This window comes from Sturnus vulgaris, chromosome 29 (assembly GCF_052056855.1).
Source record: "Sturnus vulgaris isolate bStuVul1 chromosome 29, bStuVul1.hap1, whole genome shotgun sequence".
In the NCBI taxonomy this organism is placed as follows: domain Eukaryota; kingdom Metazoa; phylum Chordata; class Aves; order Passeriformes; family Sturnidae; genus Sturnus; species Sturnus vulgaris.
In genome coordinates this window covers 385,013-403,543 of record NC_142271.1, presented here as the reverse complement: position 1 = coordinate 403,543, position 18,531 = coordinate 385,013, and the positions used below count along the sequence as shown (strand labels likewise).

General features: G+C 54.3%; 1 protein-coding gene across 1 annotated transcript; it reads right to left on the bottom strand.

Annotated features, from left to right (window-relative positions):
- Positions 1 to 2,851: 2,851 nt before the first annotated feature.
- On the bottom strand, positions 2,852 to 13,183 carry MYBPH (myosin binding protein H). The gene is made up of 10 exons (XM_014891966.2): positions 12,739 to 13,183; positions 12,367 to 12,501; positions 10,427 to 10,594; positions 7,840 to 7,928; positions 6,722 to 6,917; positions 6,257 to 6,396; positions 5,954 to 6,113; positions 5,090 to 5,226; positions 4,490 to 4,676; positions 2,852 to 2,894 (listed from the first exon to the last, which is right to left on the bottom strand). The coding sequence occupies exons 1-10, from the start codon at positions 13,088 to 13,090 to the stop codon at positions 2,884 to 2,886; spliced, it is 1,575 nt and encodes a 524-aa protein (XP_014747452.1). The 5' UTR covers positions 13,091 to 13,183; the 3' UTR covers positions 2,852 to 2,883.
- Between the last annotated feature and the right edge of the window lie 5,348 nt (positions 13,184 to 18,531).

Genomic DNA, 18,531 nt, shown 5'->3' with positions numbered 1-18,531 from the left:
TCCCATTGCAAACACAGGTTCTGTGACCCTGGCCCTGCCCCAGCAGGGTCATGCTCCTCAGAGGGGACGTCAGCAATGGGCAAAGTGACTGCAGCAAGTTCCCACAGAGACTGGGGGTGGAGAGAGGAAAAGGACCTTGGATGGGTGAGATTTATGGGTGATTTTTGGCAATTTTGGGAGGGTGCAGCACAGGCATTGGGACAGCCAGAGTCCCTTCCTCCCACTGCTGCAGCCAGCTCTGTTCAGCTCAGAGGGATGAGGAAGGCAGAAAGGAAGAGAGGAGATGAAAGGCTCAGCCAACCACATTTTGCAGGGGCCTTGATGTATTTCCAGGCTCCTGGCTCAGACCACACTGGGAATAATGGGAGCAGAGCGGAAAAACAATGGCAGGGACAGGAGAAAATCCTTCCCTTAGTCCTCATCACAGTAGAGGGGTCCTGAATACCCTCCCAACCTTCCCATGGTGTAGATGGTTCTGTGCTGGTGCTGAGCATTTGGGAACAGCAATTCCCCGTGGACTTCAGCCCCTACCCCCTTCCCAGGCATCACCAGGTGCCCTGGGGCCAGCACTGAACCTCTCACATGAGGGTGAGGCTTTGGTTCATCCCATATCTGCCCAATGGCTCCTCTGCCCAGTGCAGTGACTCCTGTGCCCCCACCTTACCATGTCCTGTGCCAGCTCTGGCCAGAGCCAGCATCTCTTGAACAGGGCAGAGGGAAGTGCTTCAGGTCTCATGGAGCACCAACATCAGTGGTGTCTGAAGATGCTGCAGCCCCAGGTTAGAGCAGAGAGGATGCCCTAGGCTGAGGCACCTTGCCTTCAGATTAGTGCTGCTGTTTGCCCAGCTCTGACTCCCACTTGCATCTTATTTCTGCTGCTTTTCTGGAACTGAAGCTTTGGCCTGATCCTTGCTAAGTTACCCAGGAACCTGGTGACTGGGATGCTCATAAATTAAAGGGCACGCGAATGGTTTCTTCATTAAAAATAATATCCAGGATTTTTCCACTCTGTGCTCTCCAGACCTTTCCTGGGGAGCCCTCACTAAAAGCGGTTGTCACCCACCTCGGTCCCCTGTGGGGTTACAAATGCAGTCAGTGCTCTGTAGGACTGAAATAAGGGCCTGGAAAGGACACAGTATGCAGCGTGACAGAGTCCTGGAGATCAGCTCACAGCCTGCTTCCAGACTCTGTCTGTGAAAGAATCCCACTGGCCAAGGCCACGTGCCCAGGTGCCAGGGACACCAAGAGGGACAGGACACCCCCAGCAGTGTTGCGGGCTGGGTATGAGTACGTCAAGGAAAACAAACTCTCCACTTGCCAGCTGAGACTGCAACCTCTACTCCCTGGCATTACCACCAGTACCAACCACCTCAAAAATCCATCCTGACCAGCAGTGGGATAAAATTAATCCAGCAATGCACTCTGATGGTAGAAACAACCCTGGTGTGGATGGTGCTGAGCTCCTGGGAACAGCAACATTCCCTGGACTTCAATTTGGGCTGAAGGTGCCTGGGGACAGATGGGGACAAAGCAGAGGGGCTGTAGGAGAGATAGTGCAGAGGGGTCTGATTAATCACAGGCACTGCCCAGCTTTGCTCTTTGTGATACCAAGGGTTGGATGGGCTCCGATCTGTGGATGCCAGGCTGGATTTGCATCTGCACTGGCAATGCCAGGGCCAGCCAGGACATGGGCAGGATGTGGATCTGGCCCCATGACAGAGCTGCCACGCAGCTGGGAGAGCTCCTACCCTCCTGCCCCTAGACCAAGGCGGAGGCAGTGGAAGGCAGTGCTGGTGGAGAGATTACCCCACCAGGGTAACCATGTGTTCCATCGGTCCCTCTGGGCTCTGGTAACACCCAGTGTTTGCCTGGAGCTGGCCCAGAGCTCAAGTGATAACTGACCCTGCACATGAGCCACCAGCTCACAGGGACAAGTCCCCTCCTCTGGATAACACATCAGCATGCCCTGTACCCACCGTGGGGAGGTGACAGCTCCTGGCTGGATCACTGCCTCACTGGTGTGGATAAAAAATCTGTGCTTCAATAAAGAGGCATTAAGATGCCACAACACTGATGTTTTCTATTTTCCTAGCCAGAATTGTTTCCCTGGTCCATGAGGAAATCTTTCTGCATTCTCTTTCTCCTTGTTGGGCTCCTTCTGGTTCAATAATCTCTCTGTGTGTTTCATAAAGCTGGTCCTTCCTTTCCAAGCTCAAAACCCACCTCCTCCACCCTTGGTTGTGTGGGATCTTATGTGACCCCACAGCAGTTCTGGCACCTCTCCACATCCCCCCATCCAAGCCAACCCCACAATACAGAAGGGTTTGGTGGCTTTTATTAGGACCAAAGCCCCTCCGCTGGGTTTGTTTCATTGTCACAGGTAATGACAGGTTCAGAGAGGGCCATGCCATGGCAGGCTGAGGTGCAGCCCCCCAAAGCACCGAGGAGGGGCAGCCCAGCAGGCAGCAGAGACCATGGCCAGGGACATCAGCACCTGCCCCGCCACTGCCTGGCACCTGCAGGATCCACGTGGGAAAAGGAACAAGATGCGAGTCCTGCAAGGGCACCAAGAGAGCCGTGGTCAGGGATGGGTGAGAAACATGTCCCTGACACAGTTCTAATGCAAGACAAACCCAGTCATATTTACAGCCCTCCCTCCACCTCACCAAGGGAGAGGTTTCCCTCAGGTTCATCATCCCACCCCACCCATGCATCTCCAGCCATGAGACAAGGAAGACCCGAGCTGGGACTCCATCAGCAGGTGAGAAGGGCTAATCCAGGACACTCAGCGCACTCCAGCCCCCTTAAGTGATCCACCTTCCCTCCATCCTGGTGTCCCAACCCAGACCTACCTTGCTTTTTGTTTTGTCCTCCAATCTGTCCTCACTTGGGCACTGCAGGAGAGCACAGGAGACAAAAACATCCTGAACTGCCCTTGTCTGACTCCTCTTTTGACTCCCCAAAGTGCCGCTGTGCACACCCCAATGTGCACCTGCACATCCCAACCCTGTACACACCGGCTCCAAGCAATCCCACACACCACCCTCACTGCATGCTCCTGGCCAGTGTCCCCTGAGATCCCAGCCTGGGTGACTCCCAGGTGCTCTGTTGTCCCCAGCACGATGCCCAGCTTATCCTTCATGGCCAACTGGGCTGATCCCCCAGCGTGGGCAGCAGGGCGGGGGGGGATTCTGCCCCTCTGCCCATCTCAGGTGAGACCCCATCTGCAGAGCTGCCTCCAGCCCTGGGCTTCCAGCACAGGAAGGACCTGGAGCTGCTGGAGCGAGTCCAGAGGAGGCCACGGAGCTGCCCCAAGGCCTGGAGCCCCTCTGGAGCCAGGCTGGGAGAGATGGGGGTATTCAGCCTGGAGAAAAGAAGGCTCTGGGGGAGACCTCAGAGCCCCTTCCAGAGCCTAAAGGGGCTCCAGGAGAGCTGGAGAGGGACTGACAGGACAAGGGGGAATGGCTTCCCACTGCCAGAGGGCAGGGTTAGATGGGATATTGGGAAGAAATTGTTCCTCACCTGTGAGGGTGTTGAGGCCTTGGCACAGGGACACTGTGGCTGCCCCATCCCTGGAAGAGTCCAAGGCCAGGCTGGACGGGGCTTGGAGCAGCCTGGGCTGGTGGAAGGTGTCCCTGCCCATGGCAGGAGGTGGGACTGGATGAGCTCTAAGGTCCCTTCCCACCCAGACCATTGTTCTGTGACTCCACAAAGCCCCTGCTATCTGCACTGAGGATGTGCCTGTGGGGCCACGGGACCAGGGCCAGCTGGAGGGTCCAGCAGCAGCTCCCATGGAGCTGAGCACTGACCCTGTGCCAAACGAACAACCCTGGAGCTTCCACAAAGACTGGGGTGCTGGGGTTGCCAGGTTGGAACCCTGCCTACGTGCGAAGTGGGGCAGAGCGTGTCTGGGGGCACCAGTGTGCTGAGAAGCAACACGAAGGGAAAGAGAAGTGTTGAAGGACACGTGGCCAGCATAGGAACACACACAGTGTGCAGACAGTGATCCTCCCAGGGGCTGAGGAGGGGCTGTGGGGAGCAACACAGGGCAGATCTGTTCCACATGCTTTTCTGAGGAAGGGAAATGTGAGTGGAAAGTGTGGGCAGGAACCTGAGACATAAATCAGAGCAGCCCAGGGGCAGGGGAGGAGGTTCACACACACACCCCACGCTTGGGACAAGAGCAGGGGCAGCCAGTGCTGGGCCAGGCCTCCAGCAGCTCCTCTGGCTCTGCCATTTCTGGTTTCCTCCCCATTTTTTTTCCCCATTTCCCATATTTCCCATGAATAAGGAAAGGTGATTTCAAGATGCTTCAAGACCATAAAACCCAAGAAGCCCACAAGTGCAGTTCCACAGGGCTGCCCAGTGTCCTCAGACTCCCTCACAACCAGGATCAACACAAAACAGGGACAAACCACAGCACAGGGAAAGTGAGACCTGGAAAAGGCAGACAAGGTTCCTGCTCCTCCTTCCCCTCAACCAATCTCACCTTTCACATCCAGTCTGCAGTCTACTGAGGCTTCCCCCAGAGGGTTCACAGCCTTGCAGGTGTAGACACCCCCATCAAAAGGGCCAGGCTTGCGGATTTCCAGGGAGCACACACCCTGGTCAATCAGTGCTATGTATTTGGGATCTTCCCGGATCTCCATCTGATTTTTCAACCAGATGATTTTAGGCTGAAAGTTTAAAGCAGGGAGAGAAATGAGAAATCTAACTGGCCCCAAAGTGCAGCCACCTCTCTCTGCCTTTGCCTTGGCCCTGACTGAAGTTTGTGGCCATGATGGGATTCACAATCAGACATATTTTGAAGATCCAAATCTCCCACTTGTGAGCCCTAACCACTGCTCCACCCTTCATCCCCCAGCACAGAAGGAACAGGGCATGGCTTGATTTAAGACCAGTCTCCCATCTCCATGCAGAAACACCCCAAACATGCCCCAGTTTGACTCAAATGGCAGCTGCAGCCTCTTAACCTCACCCAACCTTAATCCAATGGCACCAACCATCTCCCAGACACCTCCAGCCACCTTGCAAAAACCCCCTGGTGTCCCCAGGCCAAGGTAATGCTGTCCACGGAGGAGCCACCGACCTGGGGGAAGCCCCTGACAGAGCAGAAGAGGTGAGTGCTGTAGCCCCGTGTGGTCGTTCGGTCTGTCAGGGGTTGTGTGAACTTTGGAGGCTCCATCATGTCTCGCTGGGGGATCTTCTCTGGCTGGTAAGTGGTTTCTAAGGAAATAATTAATTCTAGCCTGAGGCAGACCTCTAGCCTGGGCTGACCACACAGGAATTCAGCACAAGGTACCCAAAACCACTTCTGTTCCCTCTTATAAGAAGCCAGATGTCACCAGGCCTGACCCAAGGACCTGGCCCTCAGCTCAGAGCAGCCCTGTTTCTTCATCCAGTCACGACATGGTAGCAAGGAACAGGGAGGATGCCAAACCCCAAACCCACTGTGACACATCCTGTGTGCAGCAGGTCAGGCCCAGGCCAGGCATACTCTGGATCTCCCACTCTAGCCCCAAATCTCAGTCCATAGAAATGACTTAGAGGGAAGCTCTGCGGATGGCAGAGACCTTAGGTCGCTGTCCTACCAGAGAGCAGGATGGAAACAGATGGAAGGAGGGCAGGGCTGGTGTTGAGATTTGGCCCTGAGCTGTGGGGCCAAAGCCAGGGCTGGTCTGACCCTTCCCAGCTCCTGCTTCCATCTCATCCCAAGGATGTCCATGCCTTGTTCCTCTTAGAAAGCTGAGCATAGACAAGCTTTCTCTAAAGGAGAAATGAGGTGCAGAGTGGGGGACAGGGGACCTCTGGGCCTTGGGGGTGTTCAGCCTCACCCCTGCTGGTCTTGTCCTGGGGACCAGGAGCATCAGCACAACTCCAAGGAAGCCCCACTGATCAGGACAACTCTTGGCTACCACCCTCCCCAGCCCCTCAGCCAGGGACGTGTCCCCACTTGTCTTCTCGATGGAGGCCACCCCAGAGGCCACGGCAGCGCTGTCACTGAGCCCACAGATGTTCTCGGAGAACACTCGGAAGGAGTACGTGTTACCAATGATGAGGTCAGAGATGGTGCAGCTGGTGCGGGTGCAGCGCTCCAGCACCGTGAACCATTTCTGGAAGGAAAAAAGGAGGAAAAAAGAGAGCAGTGAGGAAAGGCAGGCTGTGACAAGGATGGAGAAGGTGTAGGGTGAGGCAGGGTGTGCAGCTGTCCCTCTCCCATCAGGGCATCACCACCAGCAGGAGTGCCCAGGCTCACCCCACTCTTCTTGTCTGACTTCTGCACCCTGTAGCCCTTGATCTCAGAGTTTCCATTGTCCACGGGGGGGGTCCATTCCAGGGCCACATTAAAGCCCCACACATCCACCAGCTTCAGGTTCTGGGGAGGGCCGGGTGGCTCTGCAAACACAAGCACCCTCACGTGACATCCCAGTTTGCTCCCTCCATATTCTGTACCTTGACCATCCTTTGACCTTGCTTTTAATCTCTTCTCACCCTGGTGCAGCACACAAGGGATGAGAAGATGCAAGGGGCAAGAAACTCTGCATCCCCAACCAGAGAAGTTCACATGCATGATCCTGTTGAGGATCCCCCTGGGACAGGGATTCCAGAGTCCCTTGCCTTGCTGCTGTTGCATCACATCCCACCCAGAAACAAGACCTACGCAACCAAGGAGGAGAAATGAGCCCCAGAGTGATCCTGCAGGATCACATGCTCAGCTTACCAACCACCTGGATGTCCAGGGTAGCCTTGTCCTCGGCCCCATTGATCTGCACAGTGAGCTCGTACTTGCCCGAGTCGCTGCGCTGGGCCTGGCGGATGTAGAAGATGGTGTCCCGAGCCGTGTTGCGGATGTTGATGCGGTTGGTGTCCAGGGGCTGTCCTCCCTTGGTCCAGCTCACCTCAGGCTGTGGCTTTCCCTGGAGCAACAAGCAGGTCAGGAGCCATTGGGCACATGGTCCCAGCAGAGGCGTCCCAATGTGTCCTGGCAGCAGCAGCCCCGGTGCCACCTCTCCCAACCAGCAGTCCCCAGGAAAGAAGCTACAGCTGATTCCTGTCACACTCACTAATGGGAACCCATCAGGCTCCAGGGATGAGGCTGAAATATGCTGGCTCTCCAAGGTCCTCATGGAGCAAGCCCAGCTTTACGTGCCAAGGCAGAGCTGTGCTCTCATGGCCCAGGTGCTGAGCTCAGGCTCCAGCTTAGCAACAGGGCTTGAACTCAGCATATGGGGAAAATTCATGTCTGGAGCATTGCCAGCACAGAGTCCAAACTGTCTGTGAGACATGGCATGGACAAGCCCCTCAGCTCAGGGGCATCTCATTCCCTTAACGTGTTTCAGAGCCAGCTGCCATGGTGGAGATGCTCTGGTGATGTCCCAGACAGGATGACAGAGATGGCTGAGGAGACAACCTCCAGCCTAGCCCAGCAGTGTCAGCATTGCTATGCCATCACACAGCCCGAGGGCTGCCCTCTTCCAAAGGCAGCTGGTCCCCTCAAGGGACCCCAGTGCTGTGCTGTGAGGTCCCAAGGGATGTGGCCAGATCCTGGCCAGGAGCACGGGCTGAACTGGACTTGTTGGCTGAGACAGCAGCAACAGCCAGCCCATGTCCTGATGTGTTTGGGGTTGTCCCACAGCAGCATCATCAACAAAGATGTAGCAGGGGAAAAATGGGATCTGGGCAGGAACAGGAGAGAGATTCCCACCCCATCACCCACCCTTGGCTCATCAGACACAGGGACCAGGCCATGTTGGAGCACAGCTAGAGCCATAAGCTAATCTTCAGGAGCTAACCTGGAGTGAAATGCCCAGTGGATTAAAGCCCAAATCACCCACCTACCTGAAAGGGGATCATGATGTTCACAGCATCCCCCACACGCCTGATGTAAGTCTCCCGCAGGTGCCGCGGCATGCGGATTTTCGGGAGCTCTGGGGACCAGAAGTTCACGTTGTGAGAAAAGGAACTCCCATTCCTCAGCTGGCTGACCCTCCCCATACACACCTCTGCTTGGCCACCAAGAAAATCCACCCCAACACTGCCACCTTCTCCCTCTCATCTCCTGGACAGTGCTGCTCCCCTGCAGGGCTGTGCTAGACTATCCCACTGCCTGTACCCAGTGATATCCATCTCTGAGATCCCAAGTCACCAACCCAAGGGCAGCATCCCAATGGATCATTCACCCCTCTTGATTACAGCCAGGCCATGGAGACAACCTGGCCTCAACCAAAAGAGCCACAACACAACCTACATGGTAACAAGGCAGGGAACAGCATCTCCCAGTTGGGAAATATTTCTCCCCCTGACTTTCCAGAGGCACACAGCCCAACTTCCAGCAAGGATAAGGCTTGACCTCCACCTTCCCTGTGCAGCCCAGGCCACTGAGATACCAAGGAGGTGCCTGGTCATACCAGAGATGTGGAAGCCTAAGGCTTGTGACAAAGGCAAACATCCCCAAGGAAACAAAACAAAGACAAGCAAAAACCCCACTGGAGAATACCCAAGGAGCATGTCCCCTTCCCAGGGAGGAATAGAAGCCATACAACTCTGCCAGCTCAGTGGTACCCAGGGATCCCTCTGGAGCCCCTTGTGAAGGAGCTGGGAGTCTCTGTCCAGGTTAAATGTGCACGAGCTTAACCCTGGGGTGGGGCCCTGGCCAGAATAAACCAGGCCTGAGCCAAACAGCTGTGAGGGCTGGGGAGTGCAGGGATGGGCCTGGCAGTCCCAGATGGCCCTTCCTGACAGCTGAGACAGTCCCTGCTCTGCTCGTGCTGCGATTTCTGCAGGGATCCATTCCCGGTGCTTCCCCTTGGGCTCATCAGTCTCAGCAGGGCAGGGAAACCTGACCTCAGGGGAGGAATGTTAATTATGTTAATTCATGGGTGTTTTTCCCAGCTCCCCATACCTCGCTCAGAGAGACGGGGCTGGCCAAAATCAGAGACAAAGTGACAAAGCCCCAGTGACAAAAAGCCATGGTGGGAAGGTCTTTTTCCTGCCCTTGTTCCCTGCAAAATATGACCCACATACTGATCCTTCATCTGGTTTCTCCTTGTCTCTCTCCACCTCCCAAGCCCACTCATCCCACCTGTTGTTAAGCTCTGTGCTGTCTGATTGCTGCTATTTAAAATCCTCTGGGGTGCTATAAATGAACTGGTGTGATGTACAAAATAGAGGGCTAGAGAAAATGTGAAGGCCAGGAGGCAACAGATGGGGAGGGGAGGACAAGGGAGAGGAGAGGAGAGGAGAGGAGAGGAGAGGAGAGGAGAGGAGAGGAGAGGAGAGGAGAGGAGAGGAGAGGAGAGGAGAGGAGAGGAGAGGAGAGGAGAGGAGAGGAGAGGAGAGGAGAGGAGAGGAGAGGAGAGGAGAGGAGAGGAGAGGAGAGGAGAGGAGAGGAGAGGAGAGGAGAGGAGAGGAGAGGAGAGGAGAGGAGAGGAGAGGAGAGGAGAGGAGAGGAGAGGAGAGGAGAGGAGAGGAGAGGAGAGGAGAGGAGAGGAGAGAGAATCAAGTTGTGTGTGCATCTGTCCATTCTTCGGGTTTTCCACCTGTACATGTGCCTGGGACAAAGCTCAGACACCTGGGACAGGCTGTAGAAAGCACGAGCTATGCATTTGGCATCTCATGCCAGTCCCTCACAGCCCAGTTTTCCCAGTTCTATGAGGTTTGGTGGGATGGTTTTGAGGTTAGAGGTGAACAGGTGCAGCCACCACCTCTAAGCCACATTCACATCCTCCAAGCACGCTGAGAAGATGGACCCTGCAGAACCCTTTCTACAGACTGATAGTCTTCTCCAAGCCTTTTCCTATGAAAAGCTGGTGGTTCCTGAAATAACTTTTGTTAGTATTACTATTTTTAAGCAGCTGAAAAATCTGATGTGTTAAGTAACAAGAAAACTTGAGCATTAATAATTCCTTTTAGAGAGAAAATTAGTCTGTATTTGCTGTTTTCTGAGTGTAAACTGACCCTGCCCTTCTGCATCAGCCTCTGCACATTGGCAGCACCCCGAGAGGAATGCGAATCTTGTTGAGTATGGGAGCAACTCATTCATTAGCGAGTTCAGCATGATTAAAGTTCCCATGCTCCAGACAACCAGCTCTTGACTTCCCTGAGCTAAATAAACAAAGCTGTCCAATGTGTGCTGTGGCATATTCGGGATGTGACACGGTCAAGGGGAGGAGACGTGCTCAGAGGGAGGTGGATTCTGAGCTCTTGTCATGAAATGGGAAAATGTGGCTCTGCCTTTTGAGTCCTTCACCCCCAAAGCTCCAACATCAGCAAGATTGGTGAGGTCAGGAACCTTTTCCCAAGGGAATTGCACACAGTCACTGAGAATAACATCAGTCAAAGGCTGGATGTGACCTGTGAGAGGCTGCTCGTGCTGCAGGGAGGGACAGATTTCACACAGGAGCTCTGCCCTAGGAGCAGTACTCACGGAGGATCTCCCTGATGAGCACTGGCTGCTCCAGGGTGGCCGGGACGCTGGCTCCGCTGGCACTGACAGCCACCACCCGCACGTGGATCTTGTCCCCAGAGCTGAGATTTGGGATCGTGTAGCGGGTGGAAAGAAAGGGCTCCTGGTTCACAGCTTTCCAGTCTGAACCTGCAACAGACCCAGCACAGCACTCTGGATGTGCCATGGACAGACAGACACACCCCGAGCAGCAGGATCAAGGCCCAGAAGGTGAGACCCAGAGGCAAAGAATCCCTTCCTTGGAAATATGGAATGATTTGGGGCACCAGCAGAAAAAGGGACTTTGGAGGGGAGGTTGGCCACCCCTGCCAAGGAGTGTGGGGTATGAAGTGCTGGCAGGAGCTCAGCACTGGAGCACGAGGGCATTTGCAAGCAAGAAAAGGCATTGGGCCAGCCAACACTTCCCTGCTGACCAGGTGCATTTCTGAAAGGAAAGATCCTTGGAGCTCCCTGCCAGCCACTCTGCTCCTCTCACTGCCTCTGGACAACACTGGGGCTCACCATGGTCTCCACAAACCCCTCCACACTGGGCAAGGTCTGCTCAGGACCTGCCCCTGGCCGGATGGACGTCTCCAAGTGTTCTTCGTGCTTGTAAGGCACTCAAGATCAACCCAGAGTCTCAAACTCAACCCAGAGATCGGCCCTCCCCCAGCCCCAGCTAACATAGCCTTGCCATGTGCCAAACCTCTCAAGGTGTTTCTCACTTAGAAAATAAACCACTCCAGTCCCCCAAGGACTGGGTGTCCCAGGCGGGCACTGAAAGTGACCAGGTGCCAAGCTCTCATGTGCATCTCCAGAACAAGAAAGTTTTCTTGTTGATGGCATTGGAGCAGCCAAATCCCACCAGATCCTCTTTCCCTTCCCCACTGGAATTACTCGAATCAGCCCTCACTCAAATCTCATCATATTTCAGTCCAAATACAGCAGTCCCATGGCCCCTGGGTGATGACAGAGGGGCTGGAGTTCTCCTGTCCTCCAGCAGACCCAAAGCAAGCCAGGAGAGCATCCAGACTGGGCCCTTTGGGTGGCTGCCAGACAAATCCCTCCAGGAATGGCAGCATCTTTCCTTGTCCCATGCAGGGGCCTCCTCACACATCCCACCCAGTCGTGGTAACCTCTCCACTCCCAGCCCAACCATGGAAGCCTCTCCCAGCCAAGAATGTGTCCATCGTGTGTGCCACAAGCTAAACAGCTGAGGATCAAGTTCCCTGAGGTCCATGGGCCACCTGGGTCTCCCAAACCACTCCAGCCCAGCCTCCCCTTGCAGATCCTCCCAGCCACACAGACCCTTCACTCTCACCCCAAAGCCCAGCAGGGCTTCTAGAGAGTGCCCAAAACACGAATCTTATCCACCCACCCCATTCCACCATCCAGCAACACAACTGGAGAACCATGGACAATTGCTGGGCAATTGCTGCCACCTCCATCCACCAGGGCCACCCTCCTTCCAGACATAATCAAGTCTGCTGATACATGCTCAGGACCCTTCCCTTCCTCATCCTCCCATTTTATCCCCATTCCTTCCATGCTTCATTTTGGGCAAATATTTTCCCTCCTGTTCTTTTGGTTTACCATCCCAGCCCCAGGTCTCTGCAGATCTGGAGTTCATCAGAGACCATCCCCAGAGGGTGTGTTGGTCTCTGCTCCACACTAGAGCTGGACATAGCAGTGACTCAAAACCTGCTCCAAGCCCCTGCTAAAGACATCACTACTGTCTGAAGACAATGGGATGCCCTGTTCCTTCATGGAAATAAAAATAACCATTCAAAATACATCTCTTTGGGCAAAGAAAGGGAGTTGTTGCTGGGGGAAATGCTCTGCTGGGTTCCAGACAGCTCCATCCCATCCCACAGCCATACACCATCTCTCCATACTCGCGAGGCAGGACAGACCAAACCTACTTCCATCTTTGCAGATCTCCACCACATATCCATCCAGGCCTGCCCGGCCTGTCTGCTCCGGGGCTTTCCAGGTCAGTGTGAATGAGCTTTCACTCACTTCTTCCACGGCCAAGGACAAGGGGCAGCTGGGTGGCTCTGTAACAAACCCGCAGTGGTGAGGGCAGGGCTCGAGTGCTCTTGGAGATCACTCCAAGAGCACACCGGTGGATCACTCAACCTCCAGGTCTGTCTTTAGCCCACCTAATCCCCAGCCCTATCCAACTGCAAAAATATCCTTGATGACTTCATCCCCTATCCCTTCTCCCTGGCACATGCCCCCCTCCAAGCCTTGCTTATGTCCCCTCCCCACTCCAAGGTGAGTTCCCCACTCACCTTCCTTTGGTTTCTCCGGTTCAGGCTCGGGGGCTGGGGGTTCAGCTGGGACAGCTGGGGAACCTTCTGCAGGCACTGGAGCCACTTCTGATCCAGCTTCTGTGGGGACAGGAGCAGATTCGTCTGTGGGGGCTGGGGACTGCTCCAGAGGATGCTCAGGGGCTGGGGGTTCTTTAGTAACTGGGGCTGGGGCTGCTTCTTCCTTCGGGGCTGCTTCTTCCTTCGGGGCTGCTTCTTTCTTCGGGGCTGCTTCTTCCTTCGGGGCTGCTTCTTCCTTCGGGGCTGGCACTGCCTTTTTCTTGGCTGCTGCCGGAGCCGTTTTTTTGGCTGGAGGTGCAGTTTTGCCAGTCATCACTGCAAAGCCTAGGGGCTGCACAAGGGGATGTTCTGGCGTCTCTGCTCCGGGGTCTCTGCTCTGTTTTGGGGTTCCTGCTCCAGACAAAAGATTTCTCCTCAGGATCTGGGGTCTGGACTCTGAGGTTGAGGTCCCGGCTCAGGACCAGGTGTCTCCACTCTGGATCAATGGTCTCTGCTCCGAGACGGCCGTGCTGGGAGGGGGGAACCAGGTCACTGAGCCAAAGCAGGGGCTGGGTGACTTTTATAGGTTTTCGCTGGCACTTGTCACCTCCGTGCAAACCAATCTGCCTGCGCAGGCGGGACTGCCAGGAATAGCCACCCGGGACCTGCACATTCAGCAGCCCCAGCTGCCCCCTCCTATGGGATGGCAGCATATGGGCCCGGCCCCCCTAGCAGCCCCCCTGGGCTCACTCAGAACTGAGTAGGCCAGGGCCAGGTCACCTTTCTTTGGGGACTTGGCTCCTGTGTCCAGCACCAGCACCCCTCTGGCTAAGGGCTTCCCCACCCCCACTGTCACCTCCTCAGCCACCCACTGCTTCCCAGTTACCACAGACTCTCCCTGGACCCCCTCATCCCCCTTGCCTTCCTTAGCCCCTGCATTAACACCCCACCCCAGCCCAGCCCTCCCTGTTAATCCTGCATTGACCCCCCAACCCACCTGCTCCTCCTCATGTCCTCCCACAGTCCCTGTAACCCCAGGCCCCTCGGGTCCCTCTGCCCTTCCTCAGCCTCATCCTCAATCCCACTTGGGTGGAAGAGGTTGGAAGATAACCTTTGGGCTCATCTGGGTCAACTCAGCTGCCCATACCTCTAACCCACATTTCTGGGGAAGACAAATCACTTGCCAGCCCCTTGCCATATTCTCCAGCCTCTGTTTTTCCCAATCAACCATCCATGTTCACTCCAGAACTCATGACCAGCCACCCTACTGTTACCCCCAAACTCAGATTCACCCCAAATCCCCCCACTGACCCAGGAAAACCCCATAAATCCTATGGGTCATAAACCACTCGCCCCTGCTTGCTCCTGTTCCCTTGCTTGCCCTCATGCTGTGCATGAGACACTACTAGAAGTGTCTCTGTATCCCTAATCTCCATGCAATTTGGGTTGAGGGAGTGTTTGCCTCATTTCCCAGTTAATCTCTGTCTCCAGGGATGCTGCTATGGAGCAGCCAAGCAAGCCTGGCTCTTCTGCCTGCTGGTCCACTGCCACACAGTTCTGTGGTCCCCAGGAAACACATCCAGACGTGGGTATCAGGGTCAAGAGGCATCTCCGAGACCTCCAGAGCATGAGGCATGTTCTCTTCCAGGGCCAGATGATCCCAGCTTTGCTAACAAGGGGCTGGTTTTCCAGGTAGGGGGAGCTGTGGTCACCCAGGAATGGGAGGGAGAGAAGAAGGAGCAAAACCCCATTGCCAGGCTGGTCTTTAAATGGATGGTGACATCCCAAAAAAGAGCCTGAGGGATGCACCCCAGCTGGAGCAGCATGACCCTCCTGCTCCAGGAGGGATATTTTTTCTCTCCTGGTTATTTGGCAGCTGGACAAAGCCAGGATACCATGACATGATGTTGATGTTTGCTCCAAACGATATGATAACCCAGGTGTTCCTTGATTACTTCCTCAGTGAGGAGGAATGTGACTAATAAAAGTTCCACCTTACCCAAAATATCCTCGGAATACCTGAGGCATGAGGCCCTTGAGGCAGGAGACAGTGATATGGGGCTCCGAGGCATTTCTGCTGCCTGCATGGATGGGTGCTGGCAGTTCCTTTCCTGCCCTGAGTACCTTGGAGTGGCTCACAATTGCCAAGCCAGACATGAACCAGAAAATTCCTTGCAGCTGCTCCAGCTAGAGAGAGGACAAGTCCTGCATGGCAAGGAAGGGCTGGAGAGGATCATCCGTCCATCCTGCTCCAGCTGTCTTTGGCTCCCAGGGGCCAACTGGAGAAGCTCTGGTTTCTCCACACCTTATCCCACCAGGATTTCATCCTGCCCTGGATAACCTTGGCCCTTCCTTGACTCCTCCACTTGACCCCTTCAGATGGCCTTGCCTTGATGACTCTTTCCATCAGCTCACAGGTGGTCAGTTCCAGATTCCCACAAACATCTGCTCAGGCATCTTCCTTATGTCTTTCTCAATCATGATGTCTAATCTGAACCAAAAAAAACCCACTTCATTGCAAAAAAATGGGCTTGTTTTGATTATATGTTAAGAAAAGCAATTTAAAGAGCTCAGATAGAAAAATAACTCAACACCAAAACTCCAGTTCAGAGGGAAATGAGCACTCAGGTTTCTCTCTGATTTCAGTTTGGGGAAGTGCAGCTGAAAATGAAATACTTTTCCCAGGAAAAATAAAGAACATTGATGCAATAATTTCACTTGTAGTTCTCAATCTGAAAGAGACTTGGGTCTGTCAACCTGCTCCATGACGTTTGGATGCTTTTGCTCTGTTGACTCAGGGGTGACTAATAGGTGACGAGCAATTGAATCAATGTGGTTTATCACCCACTGGTATCTGGGACACATTACTAGAGTTTATTGGCATCTTGTTTATTCACACATTGGGCATGCTGTGAGTGTTGAGCAAACCCCAGCAGGGAAACACTGAGGAGCTGCTCTGTCGATGGCAAAGACACCACGGGAAGCTGTCCCTGTTCTGGGGGGTTTCCCACAGGCTCCAGAGGCAGGAGTCGATGTTTCCTTACCCACCACTATGGCTTCACTTGTGGATTCGCAACGGGGACAGAGAAACTGCTGCCAGGGGGTGATTTCACCAGCCAGGACAGGACAGCCCGCAGTTTTGAGTGAAGGAGCTCAAACTAGTCTGGTGATGGCAATGAAACTCACATGGAGGGGGCTGTTCCTGCAGGCAGCTGGGAGGGTTAAATATTAAAACTTTAGTGATAATTTAAATATCAGCACATTTTTGCCTGAAACTATAAGTATTTCAGGATTTACCTGAAATTCAGGTTATCCCTGTTTTCCAGTGAGAAAAAAATCTCTTCTTACAAAAAGCTGATATTTTCATAAATTGGTTTTGACCCACATTTCAGCCCACCGAGTCACTGATACATTTCCTTACTTATTTTGCAAGTGAGTAAAGGTCTAAATAAGGGGAGTATCGTTCATGCCTAAAAGGATCAGATCCTCCTCATGCCACTGTTATTCCAAATCCCCCTGATGATGCATCGATCATTGGTCGATCATTTTCCAGCTGTGTTTGTTTGACAGGATCCCATTGCAAAAACATGAATTTATTCCCCCGAGCCATCAGATCAGCCCATCCACCCAAACTCCCAGTTCAGGAAAGCAGACCCCTTGCCAGGGGGAATGGGAGAAGCCTCGGGAACCTTCCCCACCACGACAGCTGATGTGTCAGTGCGGGGAGATGGAAGATGCCTCTGACAGCTGGGGCAAATCCTGGAGGCTTCCAGAGATTAGGAGAAACCCCTAACCAGGGCTCCAGGATTAGACAGGAGGTGGTGAGACCTTCCCACTTGTGCATCATAAAGCAAAGGGGAGATGCCAAAGGCCTGGAATAAACAAGGAGCTCCTGTCATCAGGGTGGGAAGGGCTCCCTGAACCTGCCACAACCTCTGTGCTCATCCCCTCTTGTCTCTGTCCCCATGAACATCTCTGGAGATCGTGGTGGGGTCTTTGCACCCCAGCAGGACTGTGAAAGCAGCAGGTGGAATCCACACCTGGGCCATGCAGAATCTGGGAATGGTGTCATCTGGTCCTTGGCACAACCATGGGTTTGGCTAGGGCAGAGAGAGCGCCAGGGGGTCAGCATGGGTGTCAACAAGGAGAGTCACCCACAGTCTGTACCAGGGGATACCCAGGAGTGACACGGTCCCCACTGCCAACCCCAGTGAGATAAATTCAAAATCACCCAACAGGACAGAGAAGTAACCATCCCCATCACCCTTTGGCCACATACAGCCCTGCATACATCGTGTGGACTGTGACTCCTTGGGAGACATCACAGAAGGCCAGAAAAATGCCCAAATGCCCTGGATTTCAGCAGAAAGGAGGTACCCAAGCCCCTTCAGGGGGGCTCTTGCTGGTGGTTACTGGAGCTGATTCCTGTGTGAGTCTGTGCCCTCCATTCAACTGGTGTTCCTGCCCTTGCCTGTCCCCTTTCCAGGGTTAACTCAGATCTCCAGAAAGCCAGGAAGCTCGTCTGGAAAGCACACAGTGGTCAACCACAAACAGCAGCAGGGCATTTAGGTAAGCAATGCCCTACCTACCACCTCCCATATCCCGTATCCCATATCCCACATCCCTGCTCCTGACTCCAGCTCTGGCTCCCAGCAGCATTTCCAGCCTTGCTGTCACTGTGATATTCGCAGAGCACTGAGTCAAGCAGCCGGGGCAGGCAGCAGGTGGGCTGGGACCAGGCAAGATTTCCATTTGTCTGTCACACACAAGCAGACACTTACTTCATCCCAAAGCAATGACTGCAAGCAAGGGCTCCAGGCCTGAGCTGGAACATGGCCCCAACTCCCCCTCCCAAAGCCCCCCAGGAAAGGGCCTGTCCAGGTGTAACCCAGGGCAGGAATTCTAAGCAAGTATTATTTTAAAATATCTTTGTCTGGTCCAGAAAACACAACCAGGTAATAAAGAGACATCAACAGGAGCATCTCTGAGGTGCTGACGAGCATCTCTTGCCTGGAGAACATCCCTTGGTGGGCACTGGTACACGGTCCTAACAGCCACGGGCTCCAGAGTTATCCCTGTCACTGGGTGCAGCCCAGTTCACCCCAGAAGCACTCAGCAGCACCAGTTTGATTCACTGACTCTCCAGTAACCCCTTCTTCAGGGAAAGAGTTGTCCAGCCCTGACACAAGCTGCCTAGGGCAGTGGTGGAGTCCCCAGCCCCGGAAAGATGTAAGAGCCATGTGGATGCTGCACATGAGGACACGGGTTAGTGGTGGCCTTGGGCAGTCCTGGGTTAAGGGTTGGATTCGATGATCTTAAGGGTCTTTTCCAACCTAATTGATTGTCTAATTCCACGATCAGTCAGGGTTCACCCAATTCCAGGTCCCCCAACATCAGCTTACAGAGCAGCAGGGTGAGTGCCCAGACCTGCACTCTCTCTGCTAGGATCAGGAGCTGCCAGATGCAGGCAGGCGATGCAAACACCCAGAACCAACTTTTGGGCGGTTATTTTGGGGCTGTAATGGAATAATTCTCCTCCAAGATGGATGGGGTAGAAAAATAGGAAAACCCATGCAGAGATGTCCTGATTTTGCCCCATGACTTGCTGGGAGCTCCGTGTTCCCTCCAGCCTGCAAGAGCACTGCAGTGGAAAAACCATCACAGAGAGACACCAGCTGCTGCCCACAGCCAAAATGGTTTCCCCAAGGCCACCTGTGGGGCCACCACAATTACAGTCACAGTAAGAGGGGACAGCACAGCCTGAGCTGGAGCTGC